The sequence below is a fragment of the Passer montanus genome, unplaced genomic scaffold (assembly GCF_014805655.1).
Source record: "Passer montanus isolate IOZ18808 unplaced genomic scaffold, ASM1480565v1 scaffold67, whole genome shotgun sequence".
Classification (NCBI taxonomy): domain Eukaryota; kingdom Metazoa; phylum Chordata; class Aves; order Passeriformes; family Passeridae; genus Passer; species Passer montanus.
This window is the reverse complement of record NW_024371815.1, coordinates 1,272,706-1,290,400: the sequence shown is the minus strand read 5'-3', so window position 1 is coordinate 1,290,400 and position 17,695 is coordinate 1,272,706. Positions and strand designations below refer to the sequence as shown.

General features: G+C 35.9%; 1 protein-coding gene across 10 annotated transcripts in view; it reads left to right on the top strand.

Moving 5' to 3' along the window:
• The window catches only part of EVC2 (EvC ciliary complex subunit 2), a 60,497-nt gene extending 44,015 nt beyond the window's left edge, over positions 1–16,482 (top strand). For all 10 annotated transcript variants that reach the window (XM_039728942.1, XM_039728941.1, XM_039728940.1 and 7 more), the window contains 8 exons: positions 2,284–2,488; positions 3,787–3,909; positions 6,889–7,116; positions 8,811–9,019; positions 10,268–10,355; positions 12,703–12,896; positions 13,796–13,897; positions 14,396–16,482. In XM_039728942.1, the coding sequence (XP_039584876.1) occupies positions 2,284–2,488; positions 3,787–3,909; positions 6,889–7,116; positions 8,811–9,019; positions 10,268–10,355; positions 12,703–12,896; positions 13,796–13,897; positions 14,396–14,669 (1,423 nt within the window). In that variant the 3' untranslated portion in view covers positions 14,670–16,482. The remainder of the gene's footprint in view (positions 1–2,283; positions 2,489–3,786; positions 3,910–6,888; positions 7,117–8,810; positions 9,020–10,267; positions 10,356–12,702; positions 12,897–13,795; positions 13,898–14,395) is intronic.
• Positions 16,483–17,695: the final 1,213 nt, after the last annotated feature.

Sequence of the window (17,695 nt, the reverse complement as noted above, 5' to 3'; positions counted from 1 at the left end):
TAATAAGAGACATTGTTAGAGACATGGGAACATGGGAAAATAAAATTGCAGCTTTAGGGGAAGCAAGTGGAACAGGCAAACCTATAATAAGCTGTGTGGCTCTGAAGGAAATGTACCAGGCATAAGAGATTGAACAAGGAGGGAGAAAAAAGAAGAAAAAAAAAAGACACTAGTAAAAGTTTCTCCTTCATACCTCTTCTTTAAAGCAAAATAGATTTGTATGGGCAGTTTTATCCAGACAAAGTAAGTTTTCCTGCCACATATTGTAACAGGAATATCAAAAATGTAACAGGAATATAAAAAGAAACTTTACCCATTGCATTTGCTTTGCTAAAGAAGAAAATTCCATTTTCCCATTGTTTTGGTTCTAATTTCAAGGGGTTTGTATTTTATTCAGCATTTTAAATACTTTTCTGTGATTCATTTATATGCATTTTCTAGTTTGTCTTAACTATCTCTTGCTTACATTGCCAAGAGCTGACCTGCAAGAATTTGGAGGTAGATTGTATGACCCAGCAGGACTTTACTGTTTCTAACTTAAAATTCCATAATAACTCTGTTCCAACCTGCCTGTTTGTTAGATGCTATCTTTATTTGAAGCAGCAGTAAGCTGTTTGGTTTTTGTTGTTGGTTTTTTTTTTTCCCCCCAAGTAAAATGCAGGAAAGTATATTGACCCAGCAGGACTTTACTGTTTCTAACTTAAAATTCCATAATAACTCTGTTCCAACCTGCCTGTTTGTTAGATGCTATCTTTATTTGAAGCAGCAGTAAGCTGTTTGGTTTTTGTTGGTGTTTTTTGGGTTTTTTTTTCAAGTAAAATGCAGGAAAGTATACGCAAAAAATGTAGCAACAGCTGTCCTATCAATAGCCCCTTAAAATCAGTCACGGTCTTTTTCCAGTCCATTGTCTGTCAGTTATGGTATTTTGGTGACATATGCCAGCTCTCGTGTTCATGTTCTCGTCTCCTGTCTGGTTTTCAAAAAGCATTATTTTGAATGATAGCATTTCATTTTTGTTGCTTATTAAAGAGACCATGGGTTAGCCAAAATATTTGTGAAGATTGTTAATGCTTACAGTCCTATTTAAATATAGCAAAACTCTATTTGCTGTATTTTATTTAATCTCTCTCTTTCTATATATATATATATGTATGTGGATTTATGGCATGGATTTTCTTCCATGAGTTTAAGACAAGATGACAAATGGTTAAGTATGCTATAAATGATCTGGAGTAGTTTGGAGTAGTCGTGTTAAAGTAAACAGCTTTTTGAAGGAAAAAACTCATGCTTTAGAAGTTTTTAACTGTTCTTTGCTGATTCAGTAGAAAGAAAAAAGAATTTCTAAACTCAAATATTTTAGTGAAATGATGAGGCGGTATAGGCCTGGTATACATTAAATAAAAGTATCAGTACTAATGAAACATGCAGCATAATACTTTTTTTTCAATGAAAAGTCCTCTTTAAAAAACATGCTGTTCATATTTTAAATACAAACATTTTTTTGTGGAATAAAAGAAATTTCCAAACAAATAAAAGTATAAGTTTTTTTTTGTGAAATATTCTTAAGGAAATAAGATACACAAGGTAAGAAGATGAATGTAATCTGTGGTTAATCAGAACTGAGCATGCTTTATTTTTAAGTCAACTTCGTCTTGACCCGATGATCAGTTCCTTAGAGGTCTGTGTTGAGAACTTTATTTCTGCAAAATGGGAACTTTGAGTAATTCAAATTACTCTTCAAATACATTGCATTTTTCAGACTGCAAAGTGCCTTTTACAATTAACTGCTGGAACCATTGTTATCTGTTGATCGAAGAGATGGCATATGCATTTATAATAGAGAGAGATTTTATTTTTTCTTTCTCAGTAGCTATGGCTGCTAAGTGCTGGGAAACAGTACAGGGAGGCTTTATGGGAAGCTTTTATCTTGATTTCAGCTGAAGTTCAGGGATTGTATTGTCTGAAGAAGTGGAAGGATTCTATGCACAGGAAATGTGCTAAAAATATTAATTTATTTTTAAAATATTCAAAAGCTGTTTGACTTTGAAAATGAAGTTTACAGTCCAGAAAGCTCTATATGCAAAATTTAAGGTATCCTCAAGAGCATTTTGTACATGCTGAGCAGTTCATTGCTGTGTGTGGTATCACTAACTGATATATGAAATAGACCAAAAAAGGATGATCACTCCTGAGTAAAGTGTTTGTGTGCATGTCTCTTATATTTTATGCAATATTGCCTAAATCACTAAACATCAAATGGCTCTTGTGGTTTTTTTTTAACAGGCAACTTCTAAGTTTACCTCTGTCACTCTCAGAAGAAGAGTTGCTTAGAATGAGGCAAGAGTTGCACTGCTGCTTCTCCCAGGTGGACAGCAGCTTGGCTTGGCCCAAGATAAGAGCAAGAACTCTGCTTCAGGCTTTTGAAATGGAGCAGAGGAACACTGAGGTGCTGAAAGTGGAGCAGAATTTAGCAATGACCAATGAACAGGTGGGAACAGCATGAGATCAGTGGGGATGTGGAAGGAGTTCCTGGGGGTACCTGTGGCTGCAGGCATTGGCTGAAGGTCTGGGTCTGTAGCTTCTTCATAGGTGCAACAGCAGTGTACACTTTTCCTGTCTGCATGGACCAGTGCACTTAAAGATAACTGTCTGGGCAGCAGTTGGATAAATAGGTTTTTTTTCACATACACCTGTGTATTTCTGTTTCTTTTTTGAAAGTTTTGGGAGTTTCTGAAAAAGACATTTCTACATTGTTTTGTCTGTTTAGGAAAGTAAAGTTCCTTAGTTAGATAGTCTTGGCAAGAAATTTGGCATGATTTATGTTTCTTGTTCCCAAAAGATTTAAGTGTATGCAGTTTGGGGTTATTTCCCCACATCTAAATATGTAGAAGATGAGGCATACTCAAAGTTAGAGAAATGTTTCCAACAAGGAAAATCTGCCTATCAAATCTAGCACTTTATAAAGAACCCTGTGAGGGATGTTTAATTCCTTCAGTAAAATGTAAAAGCTGTGGAATTATAAGTGGTTATCAGTTCTTATAAAGTATGGGAGCCAAAAATGTTTCCTGTATTAGTTGTGTCTGTTGCCATCTTAAAAAGGAGGACTTGCCCTTGCTCTCTTTTGGTTCAGTTATGTTTTCTAAACATGTAAACTATGCTGGGTTAATTGTGCTAGAAATTAGCCTGGTTCAAAGCCTTAATGGTTTCTAAAGTACTAAAGGAGGGAAATGACTTTGCAAAACCTTACAGTTGAACAGATGTTATCATTTCCCCAAGAGTACATATACTTAGTTGGTATTCTTGTAAAGAAATAGAAAGGTCAAGAGTAATTTGATTACATGGAATGGTGCTTCTTAATGTTATCATGGTTCATTTGTGATTCACAGACTGTGTGTTGAAAACAATGTAGATCTTAAATTAATATTCTTTGTTCATTTTTAACCGTGCTGAGGAGACAACGTATCAGTTAAAATCTTCTCTTATTATCACTGCTAAAGCTTGTTTAAAATCAAATTTATATGCTATGAATTTTCATGGAAAGGATGAATATATAATTCTACTTGAAAGAAATTTTTAAAAAAATTCTAACTTTGCCTGAATGTCCAAAGTGAATGTTCTGAATGAATAGGCAGTACCTTCATTTCAGATGTACTTTGTAAGTGAAAGTCATATTTTCCAAGTTTTTCAGTATTTGGTGGATGTACCAATAATACTAAGTAATAATTTTAACATTAGCATCCTCATATGCCTTTTAAAAATAAATCATCTTTGCTCATCTTGTTACAGCTGCATTCTAAAATGGGAAAAACAGGATCCAGGAATAGAAATAAGTTAGATATTCTGAAGAAATCTTTACAGGACAAAATTTTAATTTATGAAGACTCAGTGAAAGGTGAAAATTTGAATAGGGTAAGTACAATCTTTTCTGGACTGAAGTCAAGACTTAGATCTTTAGTAATTAAAGATTGACAGTATTCTATCAATGTGAATAAGAACTAGAGAAAAAAGGTGTAAGGTATTGTGACATGATACATCTCCCTAATATAGCCTGCATTTATCAAGATGTTGCATTTCACACTTAATAGTTTTTGCTTTGTTTTAATTTTTACATCTTAGTTACAGAACTGGTTTCATGTCTCACCCCTCTTTCTTCCAATGGTTCTGAGTGTGTGCAAGATTGCAAGGCTCCCCTACCTCCTGTGGTTTTCTAGGAAGACTTTAAAAACATGGAAGGTGCTTCAATGCGTGCTTCGGCTGAGCAGCATTTAGTTCCTGGACATCTGCTAATGCTGCTGAAAATCCAAAAACAGATTCTTAGATCCAAAAGCTTTTTGGGTAGGGTCTGAGTTTTTTTGTACAGAGCTGATTGAAAGGAAGTCTTGATTCTGGTGGGTACCTTTTAAAAACACACAGCCCCAATCTCAAGTTAATCCTTGAGAAATGAGTGGGGCCAATCTTAGTATGGGATTTTGACAGCTTTTTACTTCCCTGCTAGTAGATGTTCCAAGAGATCTTTCACATGTGTACAATATGGATCATATTAGTTTTACATGTCAGGAGGACATTGCAGTGATAAGTTTGTTAAACACAGGTGGTGCACAGCTGTAGAAACTATGCATGACAAGCAGGTGTCATTGGTGATTAAAATTGGTTGATAAAAAAATAAATTCAAAAGTGATTACAATATCAATTTTAGTACCAATTTGGACAAAAAGCTATTTTTATACTTCTTTCTTATGCTTTTCATACTTGTATCCTGAAAACTGAAAAATAATGGGTCAACATGTTAATTCAGAAATAATTTCTCTTCTATGTGAGAGCAACACATCATTTGATTTGGTTCAGGTGATAAAAGCAAATGTTTTTCTAGTCTAGCATCCAGTCTTTGAAAGTGAGAGCAGGTGCTTGGGTCTGAGAATGTTCTAATCCTTTAATACAGGCATTGTAATTTTTACTTCAATACCTAATGCCCTGGTCCTCAAAATTTAGGTGGTTTTGGTACTCTTCCTTGAAGATTACTCTTCCCATCAGATTATGGGCTAAACTTTATAGGCAAAAAAGTACTGAATACTTGTTTGGTAAGTGTAAGGCAGTAAATACTGTCTTACATTTTTATTAGAATCTTGTTTTAAAATCGGAAATTTAGCTTCTCTAAACCTCTTTGTTCCAGTTTTATATGCACCATCTGGCACAGCTGTTGTCATTCTAATTGTATAGCTGGTTTCATAGCTGGCAAGAGTCAGAAAGAAACTCATGTGGCTTGGGGTAGACAGTAATACCAGTTGTGTGATGCAGCATTTTGTTTATTTAAGAGGAGTTCATTTGTTGTATAATGTTGAAGGTGTTTCACCACCCTCATTGTAAAATACTGTGAAATATTTCTTCCTATTTTAAAATATTTTATATTCATTTAATATTAAAGTGTGCATTAATAAATATGTTTAAAAGATTAAATATTTATAACTGTTCTAAAACACCAAGTAGTAGAGTTGGAGCTCTCAGGGCTGCATGTGCTGGCTGCATCCCACCCTCATTGTAAAATACTGTGAAATATTTCTTCCCATTTTAAAATATTTAATATTAATTTAATATTAATTTAATATTAATTTAAAGTATGCATTAGTAAATATGTTTAAAAGATTAAATATTTCTAACTGTTCTAAAACACCAAGTAGTAGAGTTGGAGCTCTCAGGGCTGCACGTGCTTTCTCTGTTTGTGTCTTTTCTCTCTTACAATCCAATTCTTTGGGCCCACATGAATAGTACAGGGAGAGAGAATAAAAACAAAGTGGTAATTGTTTACTGTAGTCTTTTGAAGATTCAGCTACTTAAATATTAGATATGCAGTGTAGTGTTTACTGTAGTCTTTTGAAGATTCAGCTATTTAAATGTTAGATATGCAATGTAACCATTGATGCCTAACCTAGACATCCACCTTACATGTCAGTGGAAATCCATATTTTAGGTAAGTAAAACTACTGAGAAGTATCTTTTCCTTTTCTTTGAGTGTGAAGGGAGCTTAGAGTGACAAGCTCAGATGGAAGCACCTAAAGAAGGGAATTGCAGCTGGCTGCTGTAGACATTGTCCCCCAGAAGAATAGCCACAGTGCAGTGTCCTTGGCTGTCAGTGGCAGTGGCACAGCATGGAGAGCTCATCAGTCACGTGCATTGCATCCTGTGCCTGCACATGAGGCTGCACTTGCCTTTCACCCTTGAATCGTTCCTGTGGATGTTCCATCAAACGTGTGGCAGTAACACACTTATTCAGTTAAATCACTTTGATTTTATGCTGTTTGATGTTGATCCAATCCAGTTCTAATCTTATGTGAAATCCATTGCCAACAGACTTTTGATTTACAGTTTAACTCTGTTTTATATAAGAAGGTTTTTCATTATTTGCTCAAAGAATAGTATGTTGAATGTCATCAGTCAGCATTAACTGACACTTGCCAATTTGAAACTAAATGCAGTCTTTCTATAAGTTCCACGTTTTTTCTAAGCAAAAGGGCATATTTTATCTTTCCATTTAACCATAGGTAACCATAGATTTATTTGTGTTTCTAGTTTTTAATTTCATTATAATAAAAATTATATAGACCTTCTGTTTTGGGTTAGCATTTAATATTGAACTTCTAACTACTCAAAAAGAAATTGCTTTAAAGTGTTTGACTGTACTGTATTTTTTTTATTACAGTAAAAACTTGGAATTAAAGGTTAAAAGCACTTCTTAAAACAGTGTATTACATTATAAGATAACAGCACTGATTTCTTTGCTGTCATAATCCTGCTTGTTAATTACAGAGTACTAAAATCATAATTATCCATGTAAAAGTTTGTGTTAATCTATCTTTTGAGTTTTGGTTTTTGTTGGTTTGGGTTTTTTTTCAGATTAAGTATGAGTTGCAGCTTGAAAAAGAGCGTCACCTGCGCAATCTGGAAAATAAACTTGGAGAGTATTGTGCTTCTTTAGCCTTTCAAAAGAGTGTTAAAAAATCCAGAATGCTGGAGCTGTATACTGCTATCATAAATGTGCAAGCTTTGCTCTTTGAACAACTGGATACGTCAAAAACCCTGTCAAAATTGGAATGTATTCAGATTTTAGAAGCACATAATCCTGTAAGTAATATAGTTATTAAAAGAAAAAAAATCCTGTTAGGAAAGAGCCACTATTAGAGTATCTTTGATTTAGCTGCTCGTTTGCAGCTTCTGGTGGTCCAGACTTCAATTTCTGTGAGTATGTGCACTTCAGTGCATTCAGTAAAAGACATAAAGAGAAGGAGAGCCAAGGAAGATTGTGTATTAGTATTTTTTATTTTTGTTACAGTTGCATGCAGGCAGAAAGGGTAGTATTCTGGTGGCTACTTAATATTTTATTGATTAAAAGAAAGACAGTTGAGAAGTGATTTGGACTCCTGACAGAAGAGTAAATTGTTGTGTCTGTCTTAGAGAATTACTCATGTTATAATGCTGTCCATATGCAAAATCCATAACCACATGATATGCTTCAATTGTCAAGTTTTTAGAGATTATCTATACAGCCTCCTTCCTATCTCACTCCAGGCACACTCATGCAGTTTAAATAGCAGAAAATCTGGAAAAACCTCTTCCCTTCACCATATTTATTACATATTTGATATGTGCCAATTTTCTAATCCTTTTTTAATACTTCAGTGCTCTGTTTTCACAAGGACTTTTTTTTCTGCATCTGCTATTTGAAACCATCCAAGTGAGGCTTGGGGAGAGCACTGGAGTAGAACAAACAAAATGGGTTTTTGAGAAAAACCTCTTTGCTAGAGGGCATCATTAGACAGCTACTGCTGTGAAAATTCCTTGTTAAATTTTAATGTGGTCATCTCTACAGAATTTCTCATAGAGTGGCAGTTAGAATGCTTATATGCCTCCAGTTTTACTTGAATTTGTGTTAGAGCTGTAGGAAATAGTGAAAGTTGAATGTAGGAAGAGTATTTTTGCCTTTTATGCCATAAGTGTGGGGGCTCTTTTCAGAGAAATTGCTTTTACCTTCTCTGTTCTTGAACAGGTGAAGAAAAAGGATTGAAGAAGGGGCAGAAGTGAGACCTAGAATAGCTTAATACTGGGTTAAATGCAGCTGATGAGGCAGTGGAATATTCAGCATTTTCTCCAAGGTACAGGTTAGGAAGTGGGGCTTTGAGATAGTAAGCAATGGAAAAGTTGAGCTGAGACAGCAGTGACATTGGAAATGGGAATATTCTGGTGTCCAGTTTGACTTTTTGACAAAAGTGAGATTTTTAGCATGGGGGATCCAGTCCCCTGAAGACTTTGGATTTTAACCTTTTGATTTTCTGAGCATTTTATTTTAACCCTAACTTTATCAGACTAGTTATGAATTACTGCCTTTTAACTTAAATCCCTTTGATATTAGCTGTTAATTTGGAATAACTAAAATTAGTTAGTCTGAGTTTCTCAAGCTGTTTCAGTAGATTTGTGCAGCTTAGAAATGGTTCCTTAGTTTTGATCTCAGTCATGCTGGCAGTCCAGTTGCTGGATGTCCTCTACAGTGGAAGGTTTTAGAGAGCACTGACTTTTAACACAATGAAAATTGAGTCATAGCTTTCCTCATTGTTCTGATATTCATAACGTGCCAGTCATGTTTACTGAAGCTGTGCAATGAATTGAAAAGTGTAATGACTGCAAGTGGCTGGGTAGAATAAGAAATGAATAAAGTAATATCAGAAAATCTGATACCATCTTCTTTTTTCCTCACTCCAAATGAAATTCATTCTTTCAAGTTATAATTTAACTTCTTATCTTCATGCATTTTCAACCTCTAGGAGATTGAAGAACTTGAAAAGAAGCTGGAGTATGAGATGTTGCATAAGGAGTCAGCACAGCAGCATCTAATGAGTAGGCAGAGGTGGATTCTGGATGGTTTGGGACTCACAAATGAACCTGTGGACACGAATGCAGAAAGACATGTGACAGTTCTGTTAAGACAGGCCATGAATAAATGTAGACAATTTATAAACCTGTACCAACAAAGGTAAGTTCTTTGGTTTCAGGTTTTACTGTGTTACTGCCGTTCTTATGGACCATAAGATACTCTGGAGAAGCAGCAGGAGGAAAGTACTGCTGCACTGGGGAGGGACCATGCATCTGTGTTTGAACTCTGCCTTCTTGTGCTGTGGCCCAGAGCGTAACTGAGGAGTTGGGAATATTGAAATAAGAAACATGAAATAATAATAACTTAGTAGCATATAAATGGTGCTTGTGTGTTGCATGGTAGTCACCATTTTTTTGACAGGGATAGCAGAAAAATAATGATACTCCTTAGCATTAAGGAGGAAAATAATTTTATTCCTATTACTTTGTCTCCCAGGAAGATAGGGAGGGAGTTCAGAGCAACATGATCTGCTAGGGTCAGAGGAAATAGCTGAGACAATTTAAATTGAATTTCCATTTCCATTGCCGTACTGTAGACTGAATTCCCTGGCACACAATTATTTTTGATGAGATGTATAAACTGCTCTTCAATTTCAATTTTCCCCGGCCAGTTTTTAAGTAAAGATATCAGCGACAAATAAAATGCCTCTTGGGAGGTATATAGAACTATCTGTCTTGTCATAATGGCTGCCTAGCAAAAATGGGTGATAATTTGCAAAATTGCAGCCTATTGTATTACTTTTATTAGGGTTACAGGAGATAGAAATGACATTTCCATGTGTATTGCCCAATATTAAAAGCCTAGCACATTTCAAACTTCATGTAATGTCCTCAAAATGTGCTTTCCATTAGAAAGTGCTTTTCCATAAACCACTGATACATTAAAAATTTTACTGGAAGAAAAAAGTTTTGTACTTTTTTACATTGCAGGATTTGTATATGATGTCATCATGTTTTGGTCTAGAAAATAAAAATAATCACCAGCAATGAGGAAGTTAACTGTTTAATATCATATTTCAGCTACAAAAAGATCCACAACTTACCTTAAAATGTGGTGATAAAATTTAGAAAGGAGGGAAGAGGATGGGGACAGGTAGACATTGCTTTGGAGTGATTTCAGGTTTGAATTGTGTGCAAGAGCATAGCCTTAGATTCTGCTCTGATGTTGGCTTGGAAGTTCAGGGAAGCAGGGAAGAGAATTTGGCATGTTTTAGAAGTTAGGCTGCTCGCAGCAGATTTGCTGACAGACAGATATGCTTCCCGAATGGGTGACCTTCCAATTTTGTTCCCTATAATACACTCATTGCACCTGGGAAGATTTCAATGTTAATTCTGTCTTTCACTTCAGCTTGAGAGATGAGCAATGGAATTGTGTGGTGCTTGAAGATCTCCTGGAAAATATAGAAACGAATGCATTTTTGGCAATTTATAGTCAGGTAAGCATGAAATTGAACAAAGCTTCCAAGTTTAAATTACAGCTGTATCTGGATATCAGCTTTTCTTCTTTTTTGGGAACCATTAGATGTATTTAGAGTTACTCTCTGCTAGTAGTTGCTACCAGTTTGCAGCCTATACTGTCAGTCACTTCAGCTAATTCTGAGCTACTTTTGGCCTTTTGAATTTTTCTGAGTTATACTTCTGTTTATTTGTTTACAAATCCTTTCAGTGTTTGTCCTGTTGCATTTCATTCTGTGGAGAGCTGAAGTGCCTGATTTTCTGATTAACAGATTTACAGTTGAATCTTCATGTAATGAAAAAAGGGTCTTGTTTAGATTTTGATGAGCATTAAGAATGATTTGCATTGATTATGTTTCAGAATTAAATGATAGCAGGACTGCTAATTATATTTTCTAGTATCATTACTCATACTTGTTTTCAAAACTGATTTAAAGGTCCTGAGAACATTTAGCCAAAGAGAGCAGAACAGGTCTCAGAGATCTGTCATGTTTATTCTCACTTAATGTTGCATTTTGTAAGTTTGGAGAAGAACAGAGTTTAAAGACCAGAAGTACTATAGAAATTAGACTTAGGTGTCTGTATTAAGGTTTATGACCTTGTTTGCATTCCTCTCCAAAGAAAAATCAAATAATTTCTTTCACTAAGAAATTATTAGCCTGAGCAAACATCTCTTTGGTGTCCAACTTTGGTGCCTAGTCATGCTGCAAATACTTTTAAGAACTGTACGAATTTACTAATCTCTCCTCAGTCTTAGGATATTGTCTTGTTAAGAAATAATTTCTTTCACTAAGAAATTATTAGCCTGAGCAAACATCTCTTTGGTGTTCAACTTTGGTGCCTAATCATGCTGAAAATACTTTAAGAACTGTACGAATTTACAAATCTCTCCTCAGTCTTAGGACATTGTCTTGTTAACTCTGGGTGATCTCAGTGGTTTCCCTGTAAAGTCTATGCCAGCACTGAAGAGGCCAGAAAATTTTGGAAAGAGTTTTCTTACCTTTCAGAGAGAATTCTCTGCTTGAAGGACAATTATGGGGAAAGGAGGTTGATTGATTTCTTTATTTTGTATGGCTGTCTAAATTTGGCTTAAGAGTACCTTGCTGGTGCTGCTTTGTTTCTTTCAAAGAGGATTCAGGTAATCCAGGGATCTCCTAGGTGAATTCACACTGAAAAATTGTCATAGAGAAAAGGAGGCAAACATTTGCTGTTACTTTTTGAAACTACTGTGGACAGAGAGCCTGGCTGTCTTCCTGCATGGGGGGACCTTGTGGGGTTCTGTGTGATGTGGGCTTTTTAGTCACCCCTCCATCAACACTTACAGGAGGGTCTGCAGAGTGGTGATAACTCAGCTGTCATGAGTCATTGTGTTTGGCATGTCTTACCTAACTTCACCTACCTGAGTTACATGTATGGCTTGAATACCACAGCAGCTTTTTTTTCTGACATTCTTTGAGACATTTAACTTGCTTTCATTTACCTTTCTCTTTTCTTTCCACTTAGTCCACAATATATTGTATGCATTTCATGTTTGATACACACAAGACATCTGCAGAAACACCCTGGGGACACTGTATTTATGACAACAAAGCCGAAAATAGCAATGGAATTCTGGTGTTCGGAGTAGGGCGGGAAATGGGGCTGACTGAGTGTCTGTGGAACAAATAAATTTCAACTCAAGTCAATTTGTACATTATATGAATGTGCTTTACTACTGACCTTTGGGGAAAAAAATGGGCAGGACGTTTGGAAATAACAAAATGCTACAAAAGAAAAGCAGGTGTTTTCCTTCACCTCTTAATAAGCTGTTCTCTGAGCTTATCACAGAATTTGGTGTTAAGAGAAGCTGAAAAATGAAGTGATCAACCATGACAACTTGTAGAGTTTTTCAAGGCTATTTTTCTCTCTGTAATTTTACAGGAGTGCCATATTGCTTCTTTGCTATCTTGAAATTATTTCCTTATAGTAGTAGAATCCATAAATTAGTTAAGCCTTTTATGTTAGAATGTAATTGTCTTGTGATTTTTCAAACCAAAGGGCATCAAGTACATGCCCTAAGCAAATATACCAAGATCAACTGGTTATGTAGCATTTACATTTCCAAAATCCCAAATGAAGTGGACCACCATGATATGCATGGGCCACTGTGGGTAGAAACAATGAACTTGAAAGTGTGACAACTTGATGCCAAAATTGTCACTACCAGAATAATCTTCAGTGGTATTTTTGTTTCCATAATGACTATTTATTTAATAACAGTAACTAAGGTTGGTCAACATTTATTTTCAATGCTGAATTTATCTGTCTTTTACTCATGTGATCCTCTAGGAGCTCCGTCTGGCAGGTTATTTAGCTAAACTGACGAGGGTGCCAGTGGGGGTGCTGCACAGGGCCCTGAACTTGCTGCTGCCCTCCAGCTCACAAAGTGAGATTCTTTCTGTCCTTGATTCCATCAGTAAATATTCAGATGGTGCTATTGAAAGTGACAGTAATGCAGATGAGTCTGGCAGCTGTAAGAAAAGGTAGGTGTGATGTTTTCTGGTAGACCACTGCAAGATCGTTGTTTTATGTTTTATGTTTATATCTGTTTGCTGGACAATGAGATTGACAGCTATATCAAAAAATCACAGGTGCATAAGTTTTCTTTTGAACTATTTTTCTCGGGTAAAAATACTTTAAAACTGCTTCCTTATTTTGTGAAACATTTGAACTATAATAAATTTATTGATAAAAAGTTAAAATAATTTTATACGTTTGTGAATTAAACAGTTATTTCATAGATTTATAAACCCTGTTCTGATAATTTTCTTTCTGTTTCCTGAATTGGAGCTTGTTAAAATATTTTCCTTCCACCTTTTTTTTAATAATGTTCATGACACACTAGGTTTTAGGTGTCTGTAGCTTGTAAAGATGTAAAGGAGATCCTCCTCCCTAATAGTGAAAGCTACAACCTTGCAGATGTCTGTCCCTTTGTAGCTGATTAGTGAGGTTCCAAGTGGGCACTGAGTTTCCCTTTTCTCACAGAGACTGGTAGACTCTCAGGGCCTTTGTCACTCCCCTTTAGCCCCATTAACCTGAGCTGAAATCTGTGCAGTACCACCAAGGGATGCTCCAGGACCTGCTCTCCCAACTCCCTGCCTTGACATGGGCAGAGACAAGAGCAGATGTTGTGGCACTGAGCCCAGTCCTTGGCAGGTGTGGGTTCTCAAGGAACAGATAAGAGTCCTTGGTACCATGCCCTGAGGTGTGATCTTAACTAATTTAAATGATTTGTGGCAGGGCAGCAAAGGTGCTTGAATACTCTTACTGACTGCATTTGTGTTGTTGCTGTCATGGGTTTGGTAGCTAAAGTCAGAGAGGGAATAAAAATGTGTATATTTGGAGATTTGCTGCTGGGAATTTTTCTTTCCTGCTCCTTCAGGAAGAGCCAGGAGATGTGGCAAACACTGGAGAACAAAATAAGGCAAGATCTGATAAACAGAAGTTTAGAAAAGATCCCTTCTCTAGACAAGAGAAAAGACAGGTAAGGAGAAAACCAGAACAAACATACCTGGGGTTTTTTGTTTATAGTTTATTTAATGTCCCAAAATACTTCTGACAGCTCTTAGAAATCACAAAATTAGTTCATAAGTATGTATTTTCTAACACTGTTCTATCTAGTGCTTATTTATTCTACAACATGTTTACACATAATATAGTAAATATAGTAAATAGAGCAATATAGTAAATACCTAAAAAGATTTTTCTGTATATATCCACAAAATTCTCACATTTTTCAAATACATTGCTCATCTTCCCTATATTTATTTATTATGAGGTTGCCTTTCCTTTTGCAATTTTGTATCTCAGAAAATGATACGTGAATTATTGGGATTAGAATGAAAACTAAAATTCTCTTTGTTGAAATATGATTTTCTTTAGCTTCCAAAGTCACCACTTCTGTGGCAAGGTATGGTGTAGGAATCTGTGCATTTTTTGCCTCAGTTTTCACTTTTCAACTCAATTTTTCTCATTAATATAGTTTGACAAAGAAGAAGCAACTTGCTGTCTTGGAAAAAGCAGCATTCATTCATCTGGGATGTTCACCTGCACACCCTCCTGTGGAACAGCCTGATCCACCAGTTTCTCTGAACTCTGCAACTGCTGAAGCCATAGAGCTGTCAGACACAGGGGAGAAGATATTTCTGTTCCGTGAGCCAAGTGATCCAAAACTTGCTCTGCATAATTTTCCAAGGAAGAAGAAAAAGAACTTTCTTAATTCTAAAAAGGCTGCTCATGCAAACATGGACTCATAAGAGCAATTCCATTTAGAGTATCAATTAGGAAGGAGGAAGTTATTTAAAATTCAGTAAAATGATGAGGAAGAATGAAGTGTACAGTTCAAATGACATGTATGTTGTTTTAATCTGATTTGTCTGATATTGGAAATAAATGTAATTTTAGAATGGCACAGTTAGTGATGTGCATCTTGAATTTTTTAATTCTTGTCAGTGCTTTGTTGCACTAGGTAAATATGGGTGTTCTATGATGCACATTCTGGCAGGCAGGACTCTTGTGTTCCTTCACTACATTTTGGTAATTTTTGCACTGATTTTACCATGGTTGTATTTTCATAATTTATACAGAAAGGTTATTTATTACATATAGTAGGTACTGACTTACTATTTTTGTATTTATATTTTTGTGGTAAGCTGCAGTATAGCAGATGACATGGAGAGATATAGTAGATGAACCACATGTCCTCTGTTCTCTGATTTTATGTTATTCTAGTTAATTTACTGTTTAACACTATGTTCCTAATAGAACTTGCATGTTACTTCTGCAGTCTGTGTTCTGCAATGACAGCTGGTAGTCCAGATCTTTAGCATGTATTTGTGTACTGAGCCTTACATCCTGGAGTAACTGCAACATTTTGCTGTTTCTAAACTTACTTCAGTTGAGCTGTGAGTGTGGCTACAGTTCCAAACTGTTGCATATTTACAACCTGTTGCAGTCTTTTCATTGGTGAAGCAGTGTCATCACATTTGCTCAGTAGAAAAGTGAAAAATGTAAGTGGACATATAATGCCTTCAGAACCTCTTTTGATTGCAGTGCTGCCAATTTTCACAGTTTTAGATATTTTTGAAGTTTCTATTCCTGAATTTCTCTAAATTGATGAGAGTATAATTTTATACTTCAGAAAGAGTTAATTTTTAAACCTGTCTAGTTGACTCGAAGAGTCCTGTAAATATGAATCCAAAAAAGAGGAACAGGAAAGACTAATTAAAATAACCACATGTATTTGTTAATATCTTATATGATTCAAGCCTGTTTTGAGGGGGTTGTAACTGTATTTGAATGCTGTGCTCTGAGGCCACTGTGATCATATATTTTGTATTTTTTCATGTACAGATCTTCTACACCTTTTTATTAATAGGGTGCCATATTATTTAAAAATTAAAATGTTACAATATATGTGTATCTGCAGTTGGCATTTTTTCCCCTTCTTCTCTGACAAGTTTAAATATTCATTCCACAGAAGCCAACTAGTGTTTCCTATCACTACTAGCATTAGAAAATGTATGTAGTAATTAGACTGACAGTCCTAATTATTATTTGATTGCATTCTTCAGTCTTTTCATGGAAGTATTTGCTGTCACAGGAAGAGGAGTCTCTCAGGGTTGTGGGAGTTCAGAGTTGCTGTTTTAACCGTGTCTGGTATTTCATCCCCAAGGCACGAGTGGGTAAAGAGCAGGGTCTGTCCTGCCTTGGAAGTGAGCCAGAGCTGCACAGAAGTAATCTCAGGTGTTTCAGAAAGAGGCAAGAAGGCAATTGGAACACTTGCACAGCTCATGGCTGCAAGGAGCACTTGAAAGCTGAAGTACCTTCTTGAATGTCAGTCCCTTCCAGGATGTCTTTGCAAGCCCAGACTCTTCACTGTTACAATATAAGGGGGAAGTGACATCAACTCATCACAGATATGACATGGAGGCCAATAGCTCTAATAGGTTACAATAATAAAATGCAACATCTGAATATTGATGACAATATCAATTTATTATCCTTAATAGATAATCTCTGTGTCTAGCAATAGAAAGCTAATTTGTAACTCTCTCACACCTCATCAAAAATTTGAAGCACTTCAGTGACTGTAACTTTCTAGCAGGGAAAGTCACTCCCTGCTATGAGTCACTCTCATATAATGCAATACATATTCAAAGAAACATCCAGATCTTAACATCTCTTGTGCCTTGTGAAAGAAGTACTAACTAGGAAATAGCCCACTTCAGTGAAGAGTTAACTTACATTCAGTTTTGAGCCACTCAAGAGGATAGAGGGCCAGCTGTCAACTGTGCAGTTTTGTGTGTGTGCCATAGGTATTGCCAGCCTTATTTCACAGCTGAAGTGTCCCAAAGAAGGTGCGTGCTGGACAAGCCATTCCAATTCATCCTATTTGACTTCACAGTCATCAATACAAGAAGTAATAGAAGGGCAACTTCTTCAGTATTTGAAACTGTCCAAATCAATTGTGTTCCTCTGGAAGTTCATTGCTTTTCCTGTTGCCCTTGACAGTTTCCTGTGTACTCCCATCTCCATTGCACTGTTGTCTTCCCTCAACATGATGCCATTGGACAAGGAGCCAAAACATACAAGAACAAGCAAAAGTAACTGTTCTTGGACAATGATTTAATCCATACAGTAAATAACAACTTACTGGCAATAATAAATTTTATTGAAGAAATTATTCTCCATGCTAGACTAATAAACTGTAGCTTTGTTATGATTTTTTCAACATTTGCTTCAGTAATGTCAGCTTGCAGCTAACAGCCTTCGTGCCCAGGGTTCAGGATTTTCAGGAGGCTTAGTTATGCACAGGCTCTTCAGCATTGTCAACAACCCATCTTTCTGCTCACCTTGGCTTGGGATACCTGGATACTGGATTAGCATGCAATACATATTCCCCACTCTGTCAAGTTGTTATTCAAAAGAATACATTTTGAAGGTTGGTGATTTTTTAATAAAAAGGATCCTACATGATGAAATATATTTTGGGAAAGATGTACTAAAAATGTCCTGTAGTGATTGAGGTGAAAAAGCTTCTGGGAAACAAGTTGGTTGAGATTTCTTATCATAAATTTATATTTAATTTCTTTAACCTTGGTATTGTGTATTAATTTATTATGAGGTAGAATACACATGCTAGGCCTAATGAAGAATAATTCATACCAAGAGTGAATAACTGGATCTTCTGGAAGAGGCTATCTGTGTCAAAGTCAATCTGTTGTAAACAAAAGCAAGAATACCTATATGGACCTAGCAGTTCACTACAGAAAAATGTAAA